At 35.6% G+C, this 15,915-nt stretch overlaps 2 protein-coding genes across 2 annotated transcripts; both read left to right on the top strand.

Moving 5' to 3' along the window:
• Positions 1-1,109: 1,109 nt before the first annotated feature.
• LOC120252595 lies at positions 1,110-2,128 on the top strand. The gene is made up of 2 exons (XM_039260778.1): positions 1,110-1,466; positions 1,556-2,128. The coding sequence occupies exons 1-2, from the start codon at positions 1,110-1,112 to the stop codon at positions 2,126-2,128; spliced, it is 930 nt and encodes a 309-aa protein (XP_039116712.1).
• Positions 2,129-6,175: 4,047 nt separating this feature from the next.
• LOC120252593 (putative disease resistance protein At4g10780) lies at positions 6,176-8,861 on the top strand. Its single transcript, XM_039260777.1, has 3 exons — positions 6,176-6,474; positions 7,299-7,797; positions 8,758-8,861. The coding sequence occupies exons 1-3, from the start codon at positions 6,247-6,249 to the stop codon at positions 8,859-8,861; spliced, it is 831 nt and encodes a 276-aa protein (XP_039116711.1). The 5' UTR covers positions 6,176-6,246.
• The last annotated feature ends 7,054 nt before the right edge of the window (positions 8,862-15,915 follow it).

Here is a 15,915-nt window from a genome sequence, read left to right as displayed (position 1 = left end):
CCGTACTTTAAGGTAAAAAAAATACGATTAATTATGATTAAATTGGCAAGAAGAATTACTAAGGCTACTAATTTTTCGTTAACAAATAGGATTGCATTGGAGCACTTGATGGTACACATATTCATGCCTCTATTCCTAATGATATTGTGGCACGTTTTTCAGGGAGAAAAACATTATCCCACTCAAAAATGTATTAGTCTGCGGTTAATTTTTGAATTCGATTCACATATGTGCTAGCAGGTTAGGGAGGGCTCGACTTATGATGCACTTGTCCTCCGGAATGCTTTGGAGAGAGAAGATGGGCTTATAGTGCCCGAAGGTATCATACCATTCTATAAAAATTAAGATATTTAACCTAATACAATTAGGTAATAACTTGTAATTTTTTTGTTTTAGGGAAATATTACCTTGTTGATGCGGGATATTCTACACGACCGGGATTTATATCACCTTTTCATGGTGTCCGATATCATCTTAAGGAATTTAGTGCACATTCTCCATCAAATAACAAAGAATTGTTTAACTATAGACATTCTTCGTTGCGTACGTCGGTGGAACGAGCCTTTGGAGCATTGAAAAACCGTTTCAAGATCTTGACTTCTAGGTCATTTTTTCCTTTTGAAACACAAATAGATATTGTGATCGCATGTTGCATTCTACATAATTATATTCTACAAGGAGGTAGTGACATGTACATACAAAACCTTGAAGAGTAGGAACCTAATCCAAATTTGCATGACATAAGAACACAATCCCAAGTCCGTGAAGAAACAAGAGAATGGTTAGGAATACGAGAAGCAATCATGAATGACATGTGGAGTAATAGATGGAACTAACTTTTTATATTGTAGTGCTTTTGTTTTTTTAAACAAAAAAACATGTGTAACTTCATTCAATATTTTATTGCTCTTATGATTGTAAATTTTGATGTTTGCTTGTATGATACAAAAACATGTGCAACTTTTTCTATATATGTTTATTTACAAATTGTTGTTTCCCCTTGCCTTTAAAGATGCGTATGTTGTTGTTTGTGAGTGTATTGTCTTCATTGATTTTAATAAATATTTATATTCATAAATAATTGTTTTCATGCTAATTACTTATTGCAGATGGAATCTCAAGATATGACACCAGAAAGCTATAACTTGGCTGGGAAGAAAGCATCAACTAATGTCCTATGGACTGCAATGATGACATCTTTCATGTTAACATCTCTTGTTGAGCAAGCGAATCTTGGCCTTAAATCTGATAAGGGATTTAAGAATGTTGCTCTCAACGCAGTTGCAAGAGCTGTTAGTGCAAGGTTCAACCTAACTGTAAGTGATACACATGTCAACAATCGTCTTCGGCATGTAAGAAAAATATGGTTAATTATTAAGAAAATTATGAGTTTAAGTGGTGTGTCATGGGATGATGTGGAGAAAAAAATAGTCATGGGGGAAGAGGAATACCAAATATACATACAGGTAAGTCATATATTGTGGTTAATGATTAATAGTTCATATTACATTTTGCACATTAACCCTAATTGTAGAATGTAATGTTTTTTATATAGGCGCACCCTGGAGAGGAGATTTATATCAATAAACCAATACAAGATTATGATGAAATGGCCATTGTATGTGGAAATGATCAAGCAACAAGGTCTTTTGCAAGAACGGGTGCTCAAAGTGCTAGGAGCCTAGGTGCACGCATGGATCAATCACCAACATCATCGGTAATTGATCTTGACAACCAAACACAAAGATTTTATGATTTTGATGACTTTGCACCAAGTGAAACTCCTACTAATGACACACCAACGACTGCAACTTCCTCGGCTAAAAAAGGTAAAAAAAGAGCGAAGCATGCTAACGCAGATCAAGAAATCATGCAAGATGTAAAGTTTGAACTAGGAAGAATTGCAAATGCGTTAGAGACGGACAAAAGCAAATTTTTTAGTAAAGAATTGCTTGATGAAATCATGACTTTGAGTGCTCACTATAGTGAGTACGACCTTGGACGAGCATACGACTATTTGCTCCAAAATCTTCCTTTAGCAAATGGATTTATGAATAAAACCCATACTCTTTGGTGTATTTGGATGGATGACTTTCTTGATCGTTTAAGGGATGATCGCCAAGCATGAGTTAAATTGGGCAAATATTAGGTTGTGCTTTGTTTGTTGTTTGGACAATATTATGTTGTATTGTATTTTGTCATTTGGACAATTAATGTTGTATTTTATTTTGTCATTTGGACAAATGTATTGTGGTATTTTTGTTTGTTGTTTAGACAAGTATTATATCATGTTGTATTTTATTTTGTTGAACTCATGGACCAATGTTGTATTTTGTTTTGTTGAACTCATGAACCAATGGTTTATTTTGTTTTGTTGAACTTATTATGATGCTAAATTTGGACTAATGTTGTATTTTCAGGATGTTTCATTTTGAATGAATGTTTAATGGTGCATTTAATGCCATATGTTTAATGGTGCATTTAATGTTATATTTTGTTTTGTTGAACTTATTAATGGTGTTTATAATCAAATTTTGTAGCATATATAATAACATGATTATAAAAAAAATAATTTATGCTTTATTTAATTTAATATTATATTTTTAAAAATACCAATTTGTTATTTAATTTAGATAGGAAAATACTTTTATGGCATATAATTAAATTGTATTATATTTTTAAATTAATTAATTTTTAAATTAATCTTAATCCTAATTAATGCGAGTTAAATAATTAATAGTTTTTAAAGATAAAATTGAATCATAATATATAATTAAAAAATGTTATAAATAATATTAAATAGTTAATGTTAACAATATATGATAGGGGGTAATCTTTACCACTTCACTTACGTGAGTAATTATATCTCACGATTTACATCGAAACCAAAATAAAAGAAAAAAAGCAAATCTGACGTTTCGATTTCTGACAGATAAGCAGGATATAATGTAAGTTATAATCTGACGTTTCACTTACACTGTAATTTTACTTACATGTAAATTCACTTACTGACAACCAAACAACCCTTTATAGGAGACCCAATGAATAACTACAATATTTCTACAGTATTACATAACATTTAACATGAGGGAATCAACCCCACACCATCTACCACTATTTTGATAGCCACTACTCAGCAAGCGATTGTTTCTAATTGAAAAAGTCCTCTTCATTTGTGTTTTCTAAAATGAACAATTCGTTAGAATATATTGCTTCCCTTAAGTTTTAGATATTTTACTATTGTGAATGGAAAACATAATAAAAGGAAGAATATTTAAAAAAATAAATAATAAAAAATAAAAACATTTACTTTAAAAAATGATCATGATGGAAAATTAAGGACAAGGAAAAAATAAAATAAAATAAGGATAGTTTTTATATTTTTTAACTTAAATAATTAATTTGATGCATACAAAGATTAAAGAAAAAAATTTAATAAAAATAAAAGAATCAGATAAATATCCAAGGATATATTTGTGTTTGTTGAATAAAATTGTGGTTTATCCATTTATTTAAAATAAAATCTAAGGATTGGACAAACAACTTCCTATATAGTATTATATATCCAAACAAAAACATCAACTCAGAAATTTTTTTTTAGGGCTGGAGTACATGTTCATCAATGGCGTTGTGCCCACGTCATTAATAATAGCCATCTAATTTGACTTGTTTAAATCAAGCTTTCACATGACAACCCAACAATTATTGATATCTTATTTAGAAATGGACAATAATGAATTCGGTTGAAGTGGACCTTGAGCCAATTCTACCCCTCTACATTATTGGCGTGCAAGAATCTTGATAATAAATTTTTATATAAATTTACTTAATCAATAAAAATTTTAAGATAAGAAATATTCATTAATATGATTTTTTAAAATCAACTATTAAGTGTATATATTTTTAAAAATAAAATTTTAAAATAATATATCTATTAAATTGTTCGACAAAAATACTATTTAGCTTTCAATTTAATTAAAGGGAAAATTTCTTGCATACCATGTAAAACTATGAAATTATTTAAATACCCCTATAAAAATACTATTTTCTTGCATACCCCCATAAAACTAACTTTTTTATTTATATATATATATATATATATCCCTGCAGTTAGTTACCATTAGTCACCGTTAGGGTTTATTGAATTAACCATAGTTTTCATTTAACCTAACTTAACAAAATTACCCAATTACCCTTAACATCATCTAACCTAAGCCATTTGAGAAAAATTCCCGAATTTCTCAACCACTCAGGCGCCATCTTTTGAGGTTCCCTTCTCATCAATGTCTTAAAACCACGCCATCTCACTCGTCAGCTCTTTCAAATCGGCGTCAGAGCCGTCTACGCCATCCCCGGAGGTTTCAACCTAACCTTATTAGACCATCTCAACACCGGCTACGCAGTTACCTTCACCATTAGAGGTCTCAGTGTGATCAATGCCGTCGCCTGAGCTTACTTGGAGAACCTCCCAATCATGGTCATCGTTGGCGGCCCAAACACCAACGAATACTGTACTAATCGGATCCTCCACCACACTATCGGATTACCAGATTTTTCTTAGGAGATCTTATGTTTTCAGGCAGTGACTTGTTACCAGGTATGGATCAATTTGTTTTAAAGAATTTTATGGGGAACTTGTGTGTTAAAAAAATTTAATATCCTTTAGATAACTTGATGGTAAAAAACTAGATATTTGATGGATGTTAAAAAAAAAAATTATTAGACTTCTTTTTATAAATTTCATATGTGATTATATTTTGAGTAGGTGTATGAAATTATTTGTTATATATTGTTACATGTCGTAATTTTTACCGGTTGTATTGGTAAAAAGCATGTGATAATGTGAAATTTTTTAGAGATGTTTGTAAAAACTTTAAAAATATTAATTTACTCAAAAATTCATGATTTTTAATAATTTTTAAAAATAATTAAAGCGTATATAAAAAAATTACATTGGTTATCCGTAATTTAAATAATTTAAAGTCTAAAAAATATAATCAAAAAATTTGATGGGTATATTAACAAGACCTATAATGAGTCGTTTGTTGAATGAAATGAGTAATGTCTACAAAAATAAGAAAAATATAGAGGGTATATAAGCAAAACTCATCTGTGGTAATTTACTCCTTATTCCATCCATTGATTTAACACCCGTTAAGAGTCGAACTTTAATCATGAGGGCATATAAACAAATATAATTGATTTGTGAGGAGATATGTCTGAAATATCGTTTTATGAGAGTATTTAAGCAAATTCATGATTTTATAGAGGTATGCAAGTGAAAAAACCTTTAATTAAAATAGTGGATGATGGTGGCTGTGGTGATTGGCTCCGTTATAGCCACATAGTTCTTAAATACCTAATTATTCAATTTAAACTTATTAAAAGTTATCATAAATAAGTGGTACTCTAAAAAAAAAGTAAACATGTAATATTTTCTAAATTTTTAATTAAATCGTTTTATATTCTTATAATCTTGAATTTTCTTGTCGTGTGCGTAAATTAAATTTATAACAGTATTTTCACTAATTTTCTAAATTAGTTGAAGAAAACTTTTATTGCAAAACATTGAATTTATTAATATATATAATTAAATATTTTAAAATTAAACTTTATATTTTTAATCAATTAACAACTATTTATGAATATTATTATTAAATAATTATTGCTTATGAAAAGAAAATTTAAGGTAATAAGCTTGAGAGGTCATTTGGTGTTGCGCAAATAACCTCCTCAAAATATTAAACTAAGAATTATTCAACTATTTTTTGATCAATTATTTAAATAAAAATATATTTAATAATTAAAATTTTTAATATATATATATATATAATAATTTCGTTGGTTTGTCTTTTTGTTGTGTTGGTCTGTACTTCATGCTTTTAGTAAATATGATTTATTATTTAAAAATAAAAAATAAAAAATAAAAAACATATATATATATATATAATAAATATAAATAAATTATGTGTTAAAGTGAATACCAAACATCCTCTTCCTATAGGATAAGGAATCTCACAACCGAGGACTCGGTGCTAATAAGTTAACTTTCATAAAAATTTATTAAAAATTAGAAAAATAAATATTTAATTTTGATATATTTTTTATTTGAAATATTAAAGTCAGTCCTGTGTTTTTGTCCTCATTCTTGTTTACTTCCTGTTCACTCAGAAAGGGTATGATATATGTGCCAGTACAGAGTTTGCTAGGAGTCTTCTCTAGCTTGTTGAGATCTAGTAATATCTCATGGCTATGGAAATTGCTGCAATTAACTCTGCCTGTGCATGCATGAGGAGCTTGGTTGTGCGTGATGATATCTGCTATGTTTGTCTGACAGAAGAGAAACTGATGGATTTGGCCCGTGAGAAAAAAGTTGTCTTTGCTCTGAGCGAGGATGTGAAGGTCAAACTCAAAGAGGAAGGAGAAAAGCTGGGTAAAATCCCCACTCAACAAGTTAAAGAGTGGCTTGAGCAGGTATTCCTCTTTTTTTTAAAAAAAAAAAATTATTATTTTTTTTAATACTGATTCATGTCCTATGTATGTTGAGGGCAATAATTCTTTCTCTCAAGTTTAAAGAGAACCGAAAATGGAATGATCTTTTGTCTCCTGTGTAAATATTTGATTATATATATATATATATATATAGATTGATTGACGTTTGGCTTGTGTTATTTCCAAGTTATTTCTTTTTGGAACAACCTAAGAAAGTACGAATCAGACAAGATTTATCTTCTTAAACAAACCTCATATAAGCTTTATAAAACCAAAAATTAACTTTGATTTTAAGATAGACATCCATGAATTTATTGGGCAATTCAAACACTTTCAATCATAATCCTAAAATATTATATTAATATATATTAATTAGTTACATGGCATAAGGATAGAATTTTTGTTGGTCACAATGCATTGGCTTTGAAACCATATGGAATAACAAAATTTACACTCAAATTCATTGCAGAGGGTTAGCAAGTTTTTCTGTTTTTTATAATATAGTAATTTGTGCATATTTCCTTTTATTGAATGGTTGTGGTTTATCCACTTTTTCAAAAAAAAAAAAAAATTGTGCATATTACCTTTACCTCATGTACATATAGATATTTGTCTAAATGTAACCTTCTTTTAAATGAATGGCAAATATATACCTCAAAGCGTTACGAGTGAAATATATTTAAAAACAATATTAAATGATTAAAATGTTAAAAACATATAACATTATTCTTAAAATTCACCGTACATTTTTTTTCTACTCTCATTAATGGATATTATCTACAAATATTTAAATTGATCTCTGACAGGGCGAATGTACATGCAATGAGGCAAAAGACTTGGAGAATGAGTATCGTGGGAAATGGCTTGTTAGTGGGTATTGTAGTATAAATTGTTGTTCAAGGTATAATATCAGTAGAAGAGCAGATCAAATTTCCAAGAGATTTAAAGAGTTGAAGGAAGAAAGAAAAAAATTCGAAGTTTTGACGATGATTCCAGAAAATATTGCAATGAAGATACCTGTGCGACCAGATTTAGTAGAGGCTATAACTTCTCCGTATGTGAATCAAATCAGTAACTATTTAAAAGATGTGGCAGTCAATGTTATTGGTATATGTGGAATGATTGGTATAGGCAAGACCACACTCTTGAGGGTGATCCACAACTCACTTCTGGATGATGGTAATCATGTCATTATGATTGAAGATTCACACAATCTAGATTTGGAAAAATTCAGAAGAAGATTGCTGAAGGAGTTCGAGATATGCGAAATCATTCTAAAAGAAACATTTGCAGTTATTTGCAAGGGTAAAAATTTTTATTTCTTTTTGGATGGCATGTGCCAAAAAAGTGGATTTTGCGGAAGAGTGGAATTCCTCTGGGTAACAACAAGGGATTGATTTTACTGCTTCAAATAGAGACATGTGTTCTGAAATGAGAGCTCATCCAATTGTGGAAATGAAATGCCTAGAGGGATGAGGAGGTGGCGTGGCATGTTTTTAACCAAAATGCTAAAACTGAGAATTTAGAATTTGATTCAGTGAATGATTTGGCTAAGGAAGTTGTACATAAGTGTGGTGGCTTACCGCTTGCTCTTCACACTATTTGGGCAGAGCTATGTCAAATACTATTCAAGAATGGCAGCATGTGGTTAATGAACTGAATAGGCCGGGCAGCTGTGTTATTTCAGAAATGAACACTTTATGTAATAAGCTGAAAGTCTGTTATGAGACTTTAGACACTCCAACCCTGAAGAGTGCTTTTTGAGTTTCTCATTGTGGCACAACTATCCTATAATTTACAAAGAAGATGTTATCCAATGCTGGATGGGGCTTGGATTTATTGTTTTTCCCAAGTACAATCAAGCTTACAATGAGGTTGCTATCTTCTTGGAAGACTAGAGAGCGCATGCTTACTGGAAGTAGTGGGTGTTGAGGTCAAATTACATCACGTGGTACGTCGCATGGTTCATTCAATAGCCTTAGAAGTGGAACAAGGATGGGGAAAATGGATATGGTAAGGAAAACGACTACAGGAGCTCAAGTTTATCCAGATGAAATAGAGCAATGGAAGGATGCAGAGCGTATAGCAGTGACAATGGATCCTATGCTAAAAGTTGTGCTGAGATTGATCTCATAATTTCCCCAACCTGGTGAGTTTAATGCTACAGAACGGCAATAGTGCATTGATGAGGCTCCCCCGATGACATTTTTCCAACAAATGAAGAAACTTGAATACCTGGATCTGTCATCCACTGCCATTGATCAGATTCAGCCGGCATCAAAGATGTGGCTAATCTCCGGTATCTCAACATTTCAGGACTAAAGGGTGGCGAGCATTACCACATGAGTTGGCACAACTCAAGGAATTGAAAATTCTTAATCTGTAGGAAGCTAAAAAACCCTTTGAATTGGAAGAGGTTTGTTATCCAGCACTGCCTACAAACTGGGGGTGCTTGAGCTACAACCGTTCGCATTTGTACCAGCAAAATATCTAAGGTCAAGTGCAGGCAGTATGAAAAGGATTGGCATGCTTGTCAAATCTCTTGTGGTTTTCAATCTACTACTCAAGTGCCAACATGTTACATTCAAATAGAGGAACTGCATGAATTAGGATCCATTTCTTTTGAATCCTTAAGTTGCAAGAATCGTGGATGCCTTGAAAAATTAAAACTCACTGCATGTAATGAGCTGAGGGATTAGTGGTTGATGGGAATGAAAGCAACTTCAAGAAGCCACATTTGTTGGATCTCAAGAACCTAAACTTGATTAACTTCAATGGCGTGGAACCCAGAAGCTATTTTCAGAAGTTAAGAAAGTTGTATATAACCAAGTGTAAAAATTTGAGAGAATCTTCCTTGGATCCTATATCTCCTGCACTTGTTACTTTGAAAAATAGAACAGTGTGAAATTCTGAAGGAATTTGTCTGTTGAAAGGATGGAGAAATACAGCAAGTTTCAGAATGCTACCCAACTTTCCCCATGCTAGAAATTTTGAACATTGGTTTTTTACCAAATTTGTTGAGCATAAGCAATGATCCACTCATTTTTCCATGCCTTTCAAATTTAATTGTTGAAGGTTGTCCGAAATTAATAAGGCTCCCTTTTGGCACACACATTATTACTAGCAAATTTAGAAGACTTGACTGTGAAGAAGGCTGGTGGAATGGGTTAACGTGGGATGATGGCCACAACCAAAATCAATTTCAAAGAAGCTGGTGAGTTTCTCCCTTTTCTTCTCTTATAGCTCATATATAACTTGCATGTTTTAGCACCTAATCTATTATTCTCTTTGTTTTGTATTAAAGTTTCACATGTATTTGTGTGTGTATATATTTGTCAGTCTCGGGTTCATTTCATTTCTTTATTTTTGGTTTGTTCCTCAATATTAACAATGATGATGACTCTAATTAATATTTTCAATTCATCTTTAAATCCTATTTAAAATATTGTATATATGCAAGGAGAAATAAAAATCATCTAACAATGAAAATGTGTATTATTAGTGAATATATGCATTCTAACTGCTCATTTTCAGGGTCCTCTCAACCATCTTCTTCCTCCCGCCCACCAGTCCTGACTTCTCCAAGCCCTCGTATCCATCCTATGGACGGCATACAATCCTTCTTAGAGCTAAGCATCAACAAACCAACACATGCTATAGAAAGAACAAGTACTACAACCAGAGCTTAATGTCAACTACAAAGTAATGCGCATTATTAATTGGCCCTCTCAAAAGGCAATGATAGTTGGAAATTGAAAATCGAACTTAATTTATAAATGATATTTAATGTATCTAGAGATTTGATCATGTAATTGGGTCTAGAATAGTTTGAAACATCAAACTTGTGTTTCTGTTTCCAAAAAGTGCTTTGGAAAAAAAGGAGTTTAGGGAGTTTATTAAAGAGTGCTTTGGTATAAACTAAACTCTTTGTTTTTCATTATGGAATTATTTGGACTATTCATCCTACTTTACTTGTGTGTTCCTCCTCTTTCTAGTTCAATTCCACTTGGATTTTTCTCAAACAGCATTAAAAGCCAAAACAAAGACTAAGATTTGAAGGATAAGTTGTGCTGGAAGCACAGGTCATCAAGCCAAGAAGGCCGGTCCATGCCCTGAAAGAAGAGTGAGAGACCATGGTGATGGCGACCATGAATCGCAAGGGCGTCAGCAATAGCATTGTCTTCACGGGGCATGGTGGAAAGTCTGGTATCTGGAAGAAGCTTCGGTTTTGATTTGAGGGAGCGGAGGTCTTCAGCAAGGCGCCAGTCAATGCAGGGGTTGAAGTCCCTGATCAGCTGAGACACACTGGGGCAATCATAGAAGACCCAATCAGGTTTCCAGTCTAAGGTGAGGCACCAATGAAGGGCTAGATTAACTTCTGCAACTTTAGCTTTTAGGGGAGAATCCAAAGAAGTGCCTTCACAACCTGCAAGCAAAACAATACCTGAATTAGAAATAATGATAAAACCCAGACACATGATATTAGATGCAGCCGACCAAGAGGCATCAGAATAGATGGTGATTGAATTGTGAGTGATGTGAAGTTTAGAGGATTCCCTGAGAGGATTGCATGAATTTTTCTGGTAGTCCGAGGATAGTGACCAGCCCCGGGAGATAAGCGGGTCAAGATGAGGCAGTTTGTCATTGAAGATCAGGTTGCACCTCTCCTTCCATATAAGCCAAGCCAAGTTGGCAATCATAGCCTTAATCCAAGGATTACGGAAAGAAGTGAGCCAATGGCCCGTATGAAGCGCGAGGCGAGAGAACAAAACAATCCAAGCCGAGAGAAGGTCTCTCCAAAGAGGGCAAGTTTAGAACAGTTCGAGATAGCGTGCTCGTGATTTCCTCAAATAAGGAGCCAAAATAAACAGATTAACAAAAGCGACCAATATTAAGTTGATAAAGGTAAGAACACATAACCAACTTCCTGTGTCTAGTTTCAAATGAAGACTTTGGTTACGGGTAGGACTTTGAGGCCCCAGATATCCCTCCATCTAGACCAGGGAGTGGTCCAATCATTGCGAGAAAGATGAGTGTAAACTGAAGAGGCAATGGAAGAGAGTGTGTTCTTTGGGGCCCAGACCCAAAGATTAGGACATTGATAGTTAATTTTCAATTTATCAATCCAATCCCAATTGATTAGAGAACCCAAAATGTTTTCCAATAAAGACTGATTGAAAGAATTACCATCAAGTAAGTCTAGGAAAGAAAGATCTCCAAGTGATAGTCAATATTTAGATAAGTTGGCTTAAAAGAAATAGGGATATCAAAAGCGAGGGATCTTTCAGAAATTCTACAAAGAAGGGTTGCAAGAGATAATTTGAAAATTATTTTTGAGAATAGAAGCAGAGTTATAAATAGATTTATAAAACCAAGATGAGTGAGAGAAGTGCGGAATGTCCCAAGGATGCCAATCCTTGTATTTAGCATTGAAAATGTCCACCCAATGCTTATTATCCATGTTAATTTAAGATTAAGAAGATGCCTTTAGCCATTAAAGAGTGTTGGATTAAGTTTAGATTACGAAGACCGGCACCTTCACGAGATTTGGGAAGTGTAGCAACTATTGCCGAGATGAACCCCGGAGGAAGGAGCAGGCTAACTTGGAAATATGTCTTTAAGAATAGAAAGCAGGGAGGTGCATGAGTCGAGAAAGAAGATAAGTTGGGATAGAGAAGATTGAGCAATTAAGAAGGATGATTCGACCCAATTGTGGAGACGGGAAGTGGTTCCAGAATGAATGGTTCTATGGACTTTGGTAGTAATATGGTTGGAAATGGGTGGTAGGTAGCGCTTAGGAGAAATGGGAGCGCCAAGGTGAGGTAAAAAGGGAAATGGCCAGGAGAAACCAAGAATTCTAGAGTGACTTAGCAATGGTTTGATTAGCCCGAGGAAGGGAGGAAAAAGTAAGATTTATAGGGGTTGGGCTTTTGCCCGTTAAATTATGATCGATGTCTAGGCAAAGGAGGGTATTATGGGCGGCTTTTCTAAAGGCTTTGGTGATTAGAATAAGATCGTGCGCAAACATTAAGTGGTTAAAAGTTTTCATGAGAGAATTATGAAACCCAGGGACTAATTGAAGATCTAAAAGCCTTATTCGGAATGACCCGGGATAGATTTTGAGTGACGAGTAGGAAGAGCAGGGGGGAGATAGGGTCCCCCCTGTCTGACTCCTTGACTACTTGGGAACCAAGGAGAGTTGTGGCCATTCACGAGGAAATGAGAAAGAGGCCGAGAAAAATAGGAGTTAATCCAATTAATCCAAATAGTTGGGAAATTCATTCATCGAGGGATGGCAAGGATAGCTAACCATTCTATTGAATCAAAGGCCTTCTCAATATCTATTTTGATCATCATCCTAGGGTGAGACTGGAAATCATATTCTAGGCTATAGGCAATTTCCTGGGCTGCAATAATGTTATCAAAAGTGACCCGCCCGGGGATAAAGCCGTTTTGTTCCGGACCAACAATCTTATGGATAAGAGCTTTGAATCTGTTTGCAAGGATTTTAGTAATGATTTTATAACAAACGTTGCAGAAAGAAATAGGACAAAAATCATAAGGGAGAATGGGATTATCTTTTTTAGGAATTAAAACGATTGTAGTTTGACCCCAAGAGGAAGGAAGTAAAGCCGAATTGAAAAATTGATCAATGGCTTTAAAAAGAAGATCTCCAATGTAATTCCAATAAAACACATATAACTCAACATTAAGGCCATATGGACCTGGGCTCTTGCCTACAGGCATAGATAAAAAGAGTACTATAAACCTTCCATTTTAGTGAGAGGCTTGATCAGTGTCTCTTTATCTTCCTCAGAGAGAACTGGCAGATCATTTGGCAGCACAGAAAAGAGAGAATCAAAAGAATGGGCAGCGAGAGGAAGTCCAAAGGTTTTGAAAGTGGTTTAGAAAACAATTTTCAATATCCAATTGAGTGGTGAAGATATTACCAGAAGTGTTTTTAATGGAAGAGATTCTATTCTTGTGCTTGTGGATCTTAGCTAGAGCTGTGGAAGAAGCTTGTGTTTCTTCAATAGCAGTAATCTCCATTTCAATGTTTGTAATCTCATCTTCAATATTGCACCGATTCGATTTCCCCCACCTGAGGAGGTAGTGTTTGGTTCGAGCGACTGCACAAGAGAAAGAATGGAGAAGGAAACGTTAGAGCAATTAGACCAAAGCCTTGAAGAGCACTAAACATGACAACCTTCATAATCTAACAAAAAAATTATCAAAAATGAAAAGGTTTTTAAGAGTAAAAAGAAGAATTATGAGTAGTTAGAAAAAGGGGGCATAATCGAGAGTTGTGCGGACTAACTAGAGATTAGAAACCCCCTGATAATTGCAAATCCACAAAGCGTTGGCCAGGAAATGGTTGAGTCTTGCCCAATGACGAGCAAGAGCAGAATGGTCGTTGCACCAAGTAAACTTGGAACCTGAAATCCCAAGATCAATGAGAGCGGAATCAAAGATAAATTTGTTGAAGTAAGAGGATTTAGAGGCATAATGATTAAAAGTTCCCCCCTGTGTTCTTCACTGTTGGTGATAGCGTTGAAGTCCCAGGTAAGGAGCCATGGAGTATTCAACAATGAAAAGCCATGCAGAGAATGCCAAAGGAGTTTTTGTTCTGAAAGGATCTAGGAATTGTAAATGATAGAAAGAACCCAGGTTCTATTATTTGACGTAATAATTAAGTGGATGGCCATGCGGGAGAAAGCCACCGGGTTACAAAACCTACTAACTTATTCCATAGGGCAAGGATCCCACCAGTGGCTGTACTTCCTGCAAAAACAAGAAATCCTGATCGTGTTGGCCTTGGTTTTAACTAAACAAAGGAAGTTGGGCTTCAAACGGGCCATGAGGTCACGGATCCGGGAGTTTAAGTGAGGATTAGATAACCCCCTGCAATTCCAAGTGACTATTTTGAGATCCATGCAAATCAAAAGGAAATAAAAACAAGGAACAGAAAGAAATTAAGAGTGGGATGAATTCCTTCCTTTTTTATGTGTTGTGCCGCTTGTTGAGGGGCCACGTCTAGCCAGGGCTTCCTTCTTTAGTCCATTTTGATAATGGCCCAAAATCATTCGTCGGCCGGTTTATCGGAGGAGTAGAAATCATCAATATCCGAGAGGGTTCCCTCCATGTCGTGATCGTCAGTGGGGGGAGAGCTTGCCAGAGCTTTGACTACTTGATCTACTACCATGGCGTGGTTGGCTCTCTCAGTTCAGGAGCTGTCTACTAGAGAGTTTAGGGGCGATCGAGGAGATGAGAATAGGGTTTTCTAGGGTGTTCCTTAGGGATGAAAGGGCAAGGCTCCATCTGGCGGGGTTACCAAGACTGACCCAGGGAGAAGTGCAGAGGTTGATGGGGCCTGCAAAGCATGCTATGGTTTAATGAGAGCCCTGTTTCCAATGTATGGGATAATGGTAAGTTCATCCTTGGGAATATGTAGAGCAAGTAAAAGTTGGGTGGGTTGCTATGCGGGAATTGAGTCTGAGTTTCAGGGCTTGGATTAACAGGAAAGTCACCGTTGGGAGCGGGAGAGGCGTGCGAGGATGGCATGGGTTAGCTGGTTTGTCTCCCTCGGGGCCCGATGGAGCGGAGAAGTTTTAGTCGAAAACGACGGGAATGCCCCCTCTTCATGCATGCGTCACATGTCTATCGACTTGCCAGGATGGAGGCCACATGTCCGGATCAAAGCTGTCAACCCCAGGAGGAGAGTCTCCGATAACTGAGGATGGTTCTCTGCCACGAGAACCCTCAGCGATCGCCGTCCCGTCCACAGTGATCGGGTCCTACGCCTGGGATTGTTGTTTCAGCTAAGGCCCGAAAGTGGTATCATTATCCGGTGGGGACAGCGGTGGGGCAGGATCCACAGCGTTGTCATCCGATGCTTCGCCGACCACAGCCAACCTATATTCCATGGTCACCCGCACCATCCCTATAGGAGGATCACGAGGGCATGGACTAAGCCGACGCAGGGGGTTGTTGGCTCGAGCACGGGTTGACTCACGAGTGGCCAAGCTTTCCATAGCGATAGCGAGGACACAAGCTTCTCATAAGAACTAAAAACAAAAGATTGAATGGTCACCATAGTTAACTCCAAGTCCCCTCTGAGAAGAGGAAGGGAAAGGTCGAGCTCAACACACACCTTTGCAAATTTAGCACGAGGTTACGTCGATGGTGTGTTGATCAGTTTTGAGGACCTTACCAAACTGAAAAACGACCAATTCGAGAATCTCCCAATTCCAAAGTTCTATTGGAAGATGATATAGTGGATTCAAGCGCTACAGGTGGATAATCGCTCAAAAAGTCTGGGTTGAAAGCATGCTCGCCATGGTGACAGGTTGAGTATCACGGTCATCCCGTCCGAGGCCCTCCCGGCAGCGTTGGTCGTACATATTTTGTGTAGAGCATTTGATG

Source organism: Dioscorea cayenensis, chromosome 21 (genome assembly GCF_009730915.1).
Source record: "Dioscorea cayenensis subsp. rotundata cultivar TDr96_F1 chromosome 21, TDr96_F1_v2_PseudoChromosome.rev07_lg8_w22 25.fasta, whole genome shotgun sequence".
Classification (NCBI taxonomy): domain Eukaryota; kingdom Viridiplantae; phylum Streptophyta; class Magnoliopsida; order Dioscoreales; family Dioscoreaceae; genus Dioscorea; species Dioscorea cayenensis.
Note: the sequence above shows the minus strand (reverse complement) of the source record. Positions and strands in the feature narration are given on the sequence as shown.

Coding starts and splice junctions, on each gene's coding strand:
- LOC120252593 (XM_039260777.1), top strand. CDS start 6,247: ATGGCTATGGAAATTGCTGCAATTAACTCTGCCTGTGCATGCATGAGG. Junction 6,475..7,298: donor TTAAAGAGTGGCTTGAGCAG/GTATTCCTCTTT, acceptor GATCTCTGACAG/GGCGAATGTACATGCAATGA. Junction 7,798..8,757: donor ATTTGCAGTTATTTGCAAGG/GTAAAAATTTTT, acceptor GCCATTGATCAG/ATTCAGCCGGCATCAAAGAT.
- LOC120252595 (XM_039260778.1), top strand. CDS start 1,110: ATGGAATCTCAAGATATGACACCAGAAAGCTATAACTTGGCTGGGAAG. Junction 1,467..1,555: donor AATACCAAATATACATACAG/GTAAGTCATATA, acceptor TTTTTTATATAG/GCGCACCCTGGAGAGGAGAT.